At 42.8% G+C, this 12,892-nt stretch overlaps 1 protein-coding gene across 10 annotated transcripts in view; it reads left to right on the forward strand.

Moving 5' to 3' along the window:
* sox6 (SRY-box transcription factor 6) overlaps nucleotides 1–12,892 on the forward strand; it is a 615,141-nt gene that overhangs the window by 485,712 nt on the left and 116,537 nt on the right. For 7 of the 10 annotated variants that reach the window (XM_080190145.1, XM_080190148.1, XM_080190144.1 and 4 more), the window contains one exon: nucleotides 2,190–2,313. In XM_080190145.1, coding sequence (XP_080046271.1) covers nucleotides 2,190–2,313 — 124 coding nt within the window. The remainder of the gene's footprint in view (nucleotides 1–2,189; nucleotides 2,314–12,892) is intronic. The other 3 variants (XM_080190146.1, XM_080190151.1, XM_080190153.1) reach the window with 1 other exon arrangement.

The raw sequence follows: 12,892 nt of genomic DNA on the forward strand, positions 1-12,892 counted from the left end.
CACAAGATGTGTTGACAGGGATCTGATAACTTTAATGAATTTAGATGCATGTACACAATCTGTGCCAAGTATTTGAGGCAGCATTGTACAGCACCAAATCCACGTAGGTTTAAATATTTACTGTGGCATTGTATCACAGCTGAACACAGTGATGTATAACAGATACCACTGTATTTAAAACATGTGTGTATGTGTGCTTATGATTGGGAGGTTGGCTATGCCTGTTGATTTAATAACCACATGCACAGATCTCAGTTAAGGATAAATGGAGATGTTACCATAACATTGGAATTGACTTAGTCTCGGATGTGACATACCTTGGTTGCAATATCTATCGAGCTCACCACCCATTACTATTCTGGATATTCCAATTCAGGGTATGCGAAAACTGATGTGGCATTAAAACTAGTGAAGGTCTAAAGCCCAGTAAACTGAAGTTGCACAAACCATTGCAATTTCAATAGCTCAGTTGTGGGGCAAGAGCTGGGGAGGGAAATTGTTCCTTTTTTTTATCTGTGGGGCATGGGCATTGCTGGCTGGCCAGCATTCATTACCCATCTCTAGTTGCCCTTGTTCAGAAGGCAGTTGGGAGTCAACCACATTGCTTTGGGTCTGGAGTCACATGTAGGCTAGACCAGGATAGAACAGCAGATTTCCTTCCCTAAAGGACATTAGTGAAGCTGATGGTTTTTCCAACAATCGACAATGGTTTCATTCTTAGATTCTTAATTCCAGATTTTTTTATTGAATTCAGATTTCACCATTTGCCGTGTTGGGATTCAAACCTGGGTCCCAAGACCATTAGCTGAGTTTCTGGTTAATAGCTGGAGTTTAGAAGGATGAGGGGAGATCTTATAGAGATGTATAAGATAATGAAGGGGATGGATAGGGTAGAGGTAGAGAGATTCTTCCCGCTCAGAAAGGACAGCAGGACTAGAGGGCACAGCCTCAAGATAAGGGGAGGGGCGGGGGGGGGGCAGTTTAGAACAGAGTTAAGGAGGAACTTCTTCACTCAAAGGGTGGTGAATCTCTGGAATTCTTTGCCCGCTCAAGTGGTGGAGGCTACCTCGCTAAATATATTTAAGTCACGGGTAGATAGGTTTTTGACAGACAAGGGAATTAAGGGTTGTGGGGAGAAAGCGGGAAAGTGGAACTGGGCCACTTCAGATCAGCCATGATCTTATTGAATGGCGAAGCAGGCTCGAAAGGCTAGATAGCCTACTCCTGCTCCTATTTCTTATGTTCTTATGTTCTTAATACCATTAGGCCATCGCCTCCCCATTTAGCATGCAATACAGACTAGGGAACAAGCCAGGTTCATTATCTAGCAATGCTGAGCCACTGGATCACATCCAAAATTGGACTGGAAGCCCTACCATTGGTTTCATCAGAGCTATGCTAATGGGGATGGGACAATCAATGAGGGATCCTGCTCCTGATCACTGTTCTGTCTGAAATTGGGTTTGACCCTGAAGTCTTCCCTGATAGAATAGACTAACTTGCTGTCCCTGTGCATCCATGGAAGAAAATGGCACTTAACAGCAAGTCACAGTGAGTGAGTTGATAACCAGGGAACCATGCTGCAGCATGAATCAACACCTTGGCAACAAAGGGGAGAAAAGAATGACCGAAAAACAAAAAAACCCTGAACAAGCTGAATACATCTGTGAACCGTAGTAGCCATCTGTTTGAAGAGACACCTGTGTCTTAACCTTGGCTTGACTTGCTGACATCAGTTTGCCTGTTTCTGAGAACCCTCCTATCAGTGGAAAATCAGTCCACCCAACTGTGAACGGTTTCCAAACTCACCAGGAAGAGACAGACTGTAAAAATGCACAATCCCCCAGTGGACATGCAGTGTGCTAACAGGGAGCTAGGATTTAAATAGTTTATGAAACACTGCCTATTCTGTGTTTTCACAGAGGTGTTCTGAGGAATGAAAATATGGGAAATTTTACCTCAAGAAGTGGAAGACAAAACGTTTTCAACAAGCGTGCTCCACTCCTGACACAAAGGGGAAAACAATGTAGCCTGAGGGTCTTTGATGTGATGATGTGAAATTGGTAGAGATTAATAGGTTAAGGGAGACCATAGTGGGAGTCTGTGAGCACACGTACGCTATCACTGCTGTATAATCCTTGTCAAAATGCATTTGTTCTGTGTGTGATCAGAGCTCTTGTTGTCTTTAGCAGGTTCAGGGTCACATGCCTCCACTCATGATCCCAATTTTTCCACACGACCAACGGACACTGGCAGCGGCTGCCGCAGCTCAGCAGGGATTCCTTTTCCCCCCAGGGATAACATACAAACCAGGTAAGCTTTTTTTAACAATGAATCCCTTAACAATGTGGAAAGGAGATCATTTTATTGGACAGCTATTGTGAAATGATTGCACAAATTGTTGATGGATTATCTGATATGGGGAATTATAGTATAACAGATCTTAAAAAACAGTACATTTTGTTTTATGTTGTATTTTCTCCCCTTATTCCTTCTCCCTTCTCTCCCAAGGGAGGCAAATCATCCTGTAGTATTGTTCCACTGAGTTCTGGTGACATTCCTTCATATGTCACCCTATTTTGTCATCAGAATAGTACACATATTGCTTTCCTAATGAACTGTTTTCTCACTAAACTTGGCTGCATGATTCTTTCTGGCGCTTTCTCTCAAGTCTGCTACAAGTCCACTGAAGGATCTTTGAATTGAGGCCTTGACCTGGATAATCCTGGTCTCGACCTGTGTTCCAAATGTGGCCTAAACATAGCTCCCTACCTCAGCGGGTAAGTGAATAGAGAAGGTGAATTCCCAGATCAGTACTTTCCTTGGTCTTGACCTTAGTGAATGTTGAGTAGCCAGTACCCCAAGAAGGATACTGGCCTTTCAACCAGCTGTCCCTGGATAACTGCTTGCATCATTAACTTGACTCTCACAGGTCAAGTTTCCGTCAGGTCCCATCAAAGTACTAGTCAGCAGGACTAAATAGAATGCATCCGAGAATACAAGGGAGGGAATTGCAGAGGTGCTGACCCATAATCTTCCAATTCTCCTCAGAGAGTGGGATGCCAGAGGTTTGGAGAATTGCAAATGTTACATCCCTGTTCAAAATGAAAGGGTGTAAAGTTAAACCCAGTATCTACAGGCCAATGAGTTTAAACCTCATGCTGCAACAGGTTTCAACAATGATAATCCAGGAGAAATTTAGCAATCACATTGACAAGTGTGGAATAATTAGGGAAAACCAGCCCTGATTAACTAAAGGCAAATCATGTTTTGCTTGATTGAATGTTTTGTGATGAGATAACAGAGCTGGTTGATGATGCTGACGCAGTGTATATGGATTTGCAAAAGGTGTTTGATGAAGGGCCGCATAATAGACTTGCTAGCAAATTTGAGACTCATGGAATAAAAGGGACAGCGTCAGCATGGATACAAAGTTGACTGAGTGACAAGGAAAAGGGGTGATGGTTAATGTTGTTTTTCAGACTGAGGGAAGATGTACAGTGTGATTCCACAGCTATCATACTAGGCCCACTGCTTTTCTTAACGTATGTTAATGACCTAGACTTGGGGATACAGGGCACAATTTCAAAATTTGTGGATGACACAAAACATGGAAATATTGCACACTGCAAGGAGAATAGTGATAACTTTTAAGAGGACATAAACAGGCTGGTGGACTGTGGCAGATGAAATTTGATGTAGAGAATTGTGAAGTATACATTTTAGTAGGAAGAATAACGAGAGGTAACATAAAACAAAGGATACAATTCTAAAGAGGGTCCAGAAAAAGAGGGGAATGGCTGTTTATGTGCACAAATCATTGAAAGGGATAGGGCAACTAGAGAAAGGGTTAAAAAGATGTATGGGATTTGAGGTTTTATACCGACATGTACCGGGATTCTCTGGCCTCCAAGTGGCAATTTGTTCTATAATAATTTACTGAGCCATTTAAAATGCTAAAGAGGTGTTGATCTCCTGATGTAATATCATGCTATGTAGATCTCCAAAACCTTGCTGCCTATATTGTCTCTCACAGCATCCCATTCACCTATCACCCCTGTGCTCATCTACATTAGCTCTCAGTTTCCCAACATTGCTTTTTGAAAATTCTCAACTTTCTGTTTAATATTCTTTAAGGGCTCACCATTTCTTATCCTTTAACCTGCTTCAACTCCAGGATCTTGCGAGAGATCTGTGTTTCTCTGATGCTGACTTCTTATACAATTAGTAAATCCATTGTTGAATAAAGTCACACAGGGGTTATTGATAGGACTGTGGAATAGGCATAATAAAGTGGCAAATGGAGTTGGTAAGTTTGAGAAGGGATATTTTTGTTTTTTAGAAAATAAAAGCAATAATGATGCTTTGAATAAGGGAAAGCTGTGTGTGTAAGAGTGCAGGATTTGTGGGGGTGGGGGATGTGGGGGTGGGTAGTGGGTTAAGTTCACACCTCAAGGGGATAAGGTCATAAAATAGCCCAGTAAACACTGGGTTATGTCAAGAAATACGAACTATAAAAATCATTGTAATAGCAAATCTGTAACAGTGGCTCTCAAACCTTTTTCTTTCGTGGATCTGTGTGTGTGTGTGTGTGTGTGTGTGTGTGTGTGTGGTGCAGGGTGGGGAGGGAGGGTGCAAAGAACCCTCAAAGACTTCTACCCACTTACACTTGCCAGTGCAAAAAGCCCTCAGAATTGATGGGAACTTGTGAAAACGATAAATGCTCCACTGCTTTTTTACTACTAAATGTAATAAATTTATGTGCCATAATTTTTAAAAATTAAATATCATAAGTAAATTATTTATTCATGCCAGAAACAAAAGTATAAACATTTTCATATAATAAACATGCATACTACAGGAGAACATGTTTATTTGAAATATTCTAATATGTGCTATAAAATTATCATAATAATTTTCTTCTAAGAAACTAATACTTATCTCACAAAAATATTAATCAAACTACATCAGCAGTAACATTAATCTTACTTATAAAACTACACTGATGCTGCTCACATTAAGGATGGCTCTTGCCACAGACTTGGGAACTGGTTTGATTGTCTGGTGTCATATTGTGGTGGGGATGAGGGTTCTGGCCTGTTATCTTGAATTTCTTCGGGGTAGTAATGCTCTGTAATGACCTGCATTTTGGATCAGCCCGTAGACCATTTGGAGGACCCTTGCAGACCAGCTGTGGTCCAAAGATTACACCTTGAGAGCCGCTGATGCAGAAGACAGCTGGATTACTTTGCATAGTTTTGAACTCAATCTTCAGGAGAATTTCTGAGACAAGAAAGAGGTTGTAGCCCATGTTCACGACTAGAATGTCACTTGGTATAAGGCAATCCAAAAGCAATGAAGTAGTTGAAAAAATGAACAGAGGAGATGATGATATGATTTGATCAAATTGTTTTAAATTATGAATCATAGACTCCCTAAAGTGCAGAACTTACAACCCACCCAGGCCCTATCCCTGTAACCCCATGAATTTACCCAGCCAACCTTCTTGACACTAAGCGTCAGTTGAGTATGGCCAATCAATCTAATCCACACATCTTTGGAGTGTGAGAGGAAACCAGAGCACCCGGAGTAAACCCACATAGACATGGGGAAACTCGACATAGACAGTTACCCAACGCTGGAATTGAACCAGGGTCCCCAGTGCTATGAGGCAGCAGTGCTAACCATTGTGCCATTGTGCTGTGGCATTGGACAGAATACATTGGAACTGCTGTTTCCCATGAGTGAGGGGTCATGATGAGCGAACATTGGTATAAGAGATTGAGGAATTTGAGCAGGAGAAACGTTTTTGAAGTGTTGGAAGTTTGTGGAATACACTACCGGAGTCAGTGGTTGTAACAAGGAAGATGCCAATGGTTAATGATCAGTTGGATTGAAGGAAAGAAGAATAAGGGGATTTTGAGATAGGCCTAGTTGCTCATGTTGAGGGTAAGTACCAAACAGATTGGGCCAAATGGCCTGTTTCTGTATTCATCTCTATGTGATACAGACCAGCATGATCCAAGTTGAGATTTCTGCTTTATATTGAACCAGGCAATGTCAGCAGTAGTATCCTGAAGGAGTTTGACAGCTAGTGTTGGCTATGCCTGGCAAGTCGATTTACAATGCTTGGCTGGACCTTTAGACTTAAAGCAAGGAAACATTGTGACTCTCCAACTCTTCACTCTCTTCTTTGCTGCAATGCTTAAGCAAGTCACCAGAGATATAAGCAAAATACTGTGGATGCTGGAATCTGAAACAAAGACAGAAATTGCTGGAAAATCTCAGCAGTTCTGACAGCATCCATGGGAAGAGATCGAACCAACATTTTGAGTCTAGATGACCCTTCATCAGAGCCCTGTTCAGGAAAGCTCTTCGATCTCTCTAGACTGTGTGCCTCCATCAAGGTCACAGTGGCAGGGATCAGAGAGCCTCTTTATGGAGATAACAGTGCCCTGTCTGCCCACTACAAGGAAGAGATCCAGAATATGGCTAACAAATTCTCAAGTGTTGCTGAAAACTTTGGTCCCTAAATCAATGTCCTCAAGACCAAAATTGTGAATTAGCCAGCACCAGGCACAAGCAGTAAAGCACCAGACATCACCATTGATGGTACCAGTCTCAAGGTTGTAGAGGAAGTCTCATACCTTGATAGGATGCTCTTCTGAGATAGAAACATAGAAAAACTACAGCACAAACAGGGCCTTTGGCCCACAAGGTGCGCCGAACATGTCCCTACCTACTAGGCATACCTATAACCTTCCATCTTACTAAGTTCCATGTACTTATCCAAAAGTCTCTTAAAAGACCCTATTGAATCCACCTCCACCACCACCGCTGGCAGCTGATTCCACACACCCGTCACCCTCTGAGTGAAAAACTTACCCCTGACATCTCCTCTGTACCTACTCCCCAGCACCTTAAACCTGTGTCAGTATTGATAAATTTATCAGTGCATGCATCTGGAAAGCAACTGCATGATCATGTCTGGAGGCAGCATGGCATTAAACTGAAGATTAAAATCAAACTTGACCAGGCATTGTTCTTACCACCCTGTAGTATGGTGCAGAATCCTCGGTTTGCTATAGCATCAAAGCACTGGAACGCTTCCTCAGTGACACCTGAGATCTATTGTGATGTTGGATGGCAGCACAATATCAGAAACAACAAGATTTTTCAACGTGTTCAGAATGGAAACCCCTGGTTAGCCCTATACAACCCCCCCACCCCCAACACCTCTTACTAACCACCCAACCTTCCTGACCCATCCTACCCCCCCAGATCATCCTATCCCATCACCATGGGATTTGAGGTTTTATACCGACATGTGCCAGGATTTTTCAGCTCCAACTCGCAAGTTGTTGTATAATAATTTACTGAGCAATATAAAGAGTTAAAGAAGTGTTGATCTCCTTATGTAACAGTATGCTATGTAGCTCTCCAAAACCATGCTGCCTATATTGATATTGATTTGATTTATTATTGTTGCATGTATTAGTATACAGGGAAAAGTATTGTTTCTTGCGTGCTGTACAAAGTATACCGTACATAGAGAAGGAAAGGAAAGAATGTAGTATTATAGTCGTAACTAGGGTGTAGAGAAAGATCAACTTGATGCAAGGTAGGTCCATTCAAAAGTCAGATGTTAGCAGGGAAGGAACTGTTCTTGAGTTAGTTGGTACGTGTCCTCAGACTTTTGTATCTTTTTCCTGACAGAAGAGGGTGGAAGAGAGAATGTCTGAGGAGTACAGGCTGCTTGATTATGCTGGCTGTTTTCCGAGGCACAGGAAGTGTAGACAGTGTCAATGGATAGGAGGCTGGTTTGAGTGATGGACTGGGCTTCGTTTCTGACCCTTTGTAGTTTATTACGGTCTTGGACAGAGCAGGAGCCATACCAAACCCCACCTCCAGCCATCTTATCTATTTATCTTCTCACTGGCTTCTCTAAGTAGCTGGGACTTTGACATTTACCACAGCTGGTGCTGTAAAAAAGTGACATGGCGACATGTCCCCTGATGGTGCTACACTGCACAGAAGACTGCCAGGAGCTGATATGCAGTACATTTTGTTTTAGCAGGTTCAGGTCAGAAGGTTGGGTGGGGAATGTGCAGCTCCCAACGAAGGTAAGTGAAAAGGAGCAGTGTGGCAATCTGACTGTGACTGCCACTCCTCAGGAGCTCTGGCCCAGCGTGTGTGAACACAACCAACCACAACTCTGGGCTGCCAATCTGTCCCATCCCAGTGCTGCTGCAAGCAGTATTCTGTCATTTGTACAGCATGTTTAGCTCTCTGCAACATTTTTTTCCATGTCTTAATTATTTTCATCTCTGGTTTGGCATGTCACTTGATGTTAAACCACTTTGTGGGCAAGCAGTTTAAGGATGCAGACACATTATTAACGCAACAACTTTCAGATCGGAATCATGTGAGTGCTTGTTTTTTTGAATTTTTTTTAACGAGGGCGAATATCAAAACTTGAGAATATTAACTCAGTACAAATACGATTAGCTTTATGTTAAAAAATCTGCTGGGCATCTTATCGTTCTGAAGTGGCGGTTAACAGCTCACTTGGCGAAGTAGTAGTTCTTCTATTATGGCAATATATGCAGGATGCAGGAGTTTTGGAACAAGCTGGAGATTAGGAAGATTTAAATCCTCCAAATTGTGAAACATAAATCTTTTCAATTTGTTTGAAAAAGAGTTTGAAAGTGTATTCTGCATGCAGTGCTTCAATTTAGGGAAGCATGGTGACCTAGCCCAAGACAAATTCTCACAAGCCTTAATTTTTCTTTTCCATTCATTCTTTCCACACCAGTTTCATATATTTCTTCTCTTATCCTTCTGTTCTTTGCCCTTTTCTCTTTTCTGTTGGTCATTCCTTTATTCACCCTTTCTTTCCTTCACTTTTCCTGCCCCATATCTTTTAAAATCTTTTCTCCCTCTTTTTAGTTTTTTCTTCCATTTTTCTTCCGTTACTATTTCTTTCTTTCTTTGCCTTCTATCTAATGACGCCTTCCTTGTTTTAGAACATGCAATGCTATGGCATCATTCATGAAATGGAAATACAGGAGCATCACTGGTGTGTGACATGTTACGGTTAAGAAGGTGTTGCATTTTCTTGGACTTCAATAGGGAGCTCATTCCTTTCAAAAAAAAACAAAATATTCCTCAAAATTGATTCTTTCTGGATGAGGTCCTTACTTCACTCATTGCATCATTGCTGCATTTTATTTGACAAAATCCACTTTGAAGGACAAAGGGATTAAAGGGGGCTTGAAATTGATTCTCTTGGGCACCAAGGGCGCCACTGTTCATTTGCAAATGGTGAGTGTGTGGGCTATAGATCATGGGTGAAGTCAACATGCAATGTTCTGGGTGACTTGTAGTTCGAGGAGTATAACAATGGGAAGATTGGCAAAGCAGGTAGGAGGAATCTAGTTTCCAGGCAATTAAAGACATGGATTAAAATTTAATTGGCAGAGGAAGATAGGTAAGGCTGGAGTGACTGGGTTTTGGAGACGAAACTGTGAGTGATTGATTGTTGGAATGATACTGAGTTGAAGTTGAGGGATGAGAACCTCCATCCTCTTTCACAGCTGGGATTCTCCAGTGAATGTGTATGGAGTTTTGGCTAGAACGCCAAATTCTTGCTTGGGGCAGCCATGGATGAGATGGAGAATTCCATCCAAGATTCCATACCTCTGGGCTGAGCCTACGGTGACAACTGGCAGGTAAATAGAATCAAGACCAGATGTTTAATGAGATAGGAAAGAATGGCCTCCATGTTAAAATCATTAAGCTGGAGGAAATACTCCAACTTTTAGGCTGGGATTTTCTGGCCCACCCCACGGTGGGGTCTCCAGCAGCAGAGGTGGTTCGCTATCTGTGTTGCTTGCTGGTAGCAGTGCTGCAGAACCTGCAATGGAGTGGGGACCACCTTCAATGAGACAGAAAGATTCCACCAGCTGCAAAGACTGCACAGACCTGACCTTAATGTTCGATAGTGGCTGTTGAGGAGGTGGAAGGTAAAACTAAGTGCTCTTCATGTCGGTGGGGAATTGAGTCTATGCTTCTGGAAAATGTTAATGTAAATAGTGAAGAAAGGGTAGACAAGCCCACATACTAGGGGACAGCATGGGCATGGGAGAAAAATGCATTTGAGGCAATGTAGTGCTGATAATGTAACTAGTAGAAATGAAGCTAGACATGAGATTTACTGCATTCTTGGCCAGTGGAGTAAAAGTTGTCAAGAAGAATGGAGTGATCAACAGATGAAGGGATAGCTTTTTGCCATTGGAGTCATTTTTGAATGGGCAACAGCAGAGGCACACACATATGTTTGTTAGTGTAGAGAATACAAAGTTTGAAAGAAAAGTGGCAAATCCACACTTATAAATAATATACTATTTACTCAATGAACCAACATATAGAAACTGAAGCAACTGAATGGATAACTTAATTCATAGGTGAGGAGCCTTTCAGTTAATCTGCCTTAGTTTGCAGCCCATGAACATTAATGGAGTGTAAAATTGGGGAGGGCAGTGAGGTTGTGTAATAAATGGCTGACCCAAATCCACTTGTCTTCCACTAGGCAAATTTGGTTTAGATTACCCCTAAAGCATATGTCACTGGCTGGAGCAAATGAGTCTCAATGTTCCTCATGAGGATATGGTAAAACCGTGTAATGTGCTGTCCATATTGCAAACACTGAATTGGACTGCTGTGTGGCTGGGTAAAATGAGTAGGTCAATGGCCTGGAAGTAGATCTCAAGCCACTAAATGCAGGTATGAGAGTAGGAATGAGGATGCTGGAAAACTGTAGAAAGATGGAAAATGCTGGAAATGTATAGTAAGCCAAATGGCATCTGGGTGAGTGAATATTTAGTTCATTCATTGTATTCTAATCAAGGATCCAACATCTAAACTTTAACTTATCTGTCCCTTGACTGACTGGCTGTGAGGTTGGCTATCAGGTTGTGAGGTTTTTGCCGACATGCATCCCATCATCTATATACATAGTCTATCTTAAAAAATGGAGCAGCAGTGAGTGATAAGACATTCCTGTGTAACATTCTATTGTGTGACTCTGAATTGCTGGCAGTGGTGTTTCACGATGAGGGAACAGAAGTATGGAAGCTTGTCAGAACATGCTTGGTGTTCTTCAAACAAATTAAATAGGAATTGTTCCTCACGCAAGCATTCTTAATCCAAAGAACAAATTTGAAAAAGATTGCTACAGCATGTCCCATTGACTTCGTGCCAAGGAGTGACAGAGTGGAAGGTGAGTTAAAAGCAAACAAAACAATCCTTAGAAGTGGTGATTAAAACAGAAAAGGGCAATATATTTTTTTTTGCCAGTTTTTTTGGATGATAAGTTCACGGGCCATTTCAGAAGCTGAGCCATGCCGAAACCTCAGTCTGGGCTGAAGTAGCTCCTATCGCCAAAGTGAGTAAAAAGTGATGGAGCAGTCTTGCTGAGTTGAATGCTCGGAACGTCTTCCTGCACTCCTCAAATAGCAACAAGAGTGCTACAATTGGCCTCAGTGCTATTGAACTAAGGAGAAGCTCAGCCAGGATTCCCCCTCTTTAATTGTGATAACATAATAAGAACATAAGAAATAGGAGCAGGAGTAGGCCATCTGGCCCTTCAAGCCTGCCCCGCCATTCAATAAGATCATGGCTGATCTGTCGTGGCTCAGTTCCACATTCCCGCCCTCACCCCATAACCCTTAATCCCCTCTCTTATCAGAAACCCATCAACCCGCGCCTTAAAAATATTTAGCGAGGTAGCCTCCACCACTTCAACGGGCAGAGAATTCCAGAGATTCACCACCCTTTGAGTGAAGAAGTTCTTCCTCAACTCTGTTCTAAACCGCCCCCCCTTTATCTTCAGGCTGTGCCCCCTAGTCCTACTGTCCTTTCTGAGCGGGAAGAGCCTCTCCACCTCTATCCTATCCATCCCATTCATCATCTTATACGTCTCAATGAGATCTCCCCTCATTCTTCTAAACTCTAACGAGTACAAGCCTAGTTTATTCGGCCTCTCCTCATAGCTCAACCCCCTCAACTCCGGCATCAGCCTAGTAAACCTCCTCTGCACTCCCTCCAAGGCCAAAATATCCTTGCGTAAGTACGGCGCCCAAAACTGCACACAGTACTCCAGCTGCGGCCTCACCAATGCCCTATATAGCCGCAGCAAGACCTCCCTACTTTTATATTCAATCCCCCTCGCTATGAAGGCCAGCATCCCATTCGCCTTCCTGACCACCTGCTGCACCTGCAAGCTGGGTTTTTGCGACTCATGCACAAGGACCCCGAGGTCCCTCTGCACCATCGCCTGCTGCAGTTTTTCTCCACATAAGTAATAATCCTTCCTACCATTATTCCTACCAAAGTGGACCACCTCGCACTTGCCAACATTAAATTCCATTTGCCAGTTCCTGGCCCATTCGCCCAGCCTATCTAGATCCTTCTGCAGAAGAACCCATATTAAAGGGATGCACCAGAGGATGTCGGATGAGTTTTATTATCCCGGGTGGCGATAATGCCCTCTACAGTGGTGGCACGGTGGGACTGTGGTTAGCATTGCTGCCTCACAGTACCAGGGACCTGGGTTCAATTCTAGCTGTGGGTGACTGTGGAATTTGCACGTTTTCCCCATGTCTGCGTGGGTTTCCTTTGGGAGCTCCAGTTTCCTCCCACAGTCCAAAGATGTGCAAGTTAGGTGGATTGGCCATGCTAAATTGCCCCTTAATGTCCCAACATGTGCAGATTAGGGGGATTAGCCATGGTAAATTGTCCCTTAGTGTTCCAGGATGTGTAGGTTAGAGGGATTAGCAGGGTAAATACATGAGGTTATAGGACTGGGGTCTAGGTGGGATGCTCTGTCAGA

This window comes from Carcharhinus amblyrhynchos, chromosome 6 (assembly GCF_965287045.1).
Source record: "Carcharhinus amblyrhynchos chromosome 6, sCarAmb.v2.hapA, whole genome shotgun sequence".
NCBI classification, from domain to species: Eukaryota; Metazoa; Chordata; class Chondrichthyes; order Carcharhiniformes; family Carcharhinidae; genus Carcharhinus; species Carcharhinus amblyrhynchos.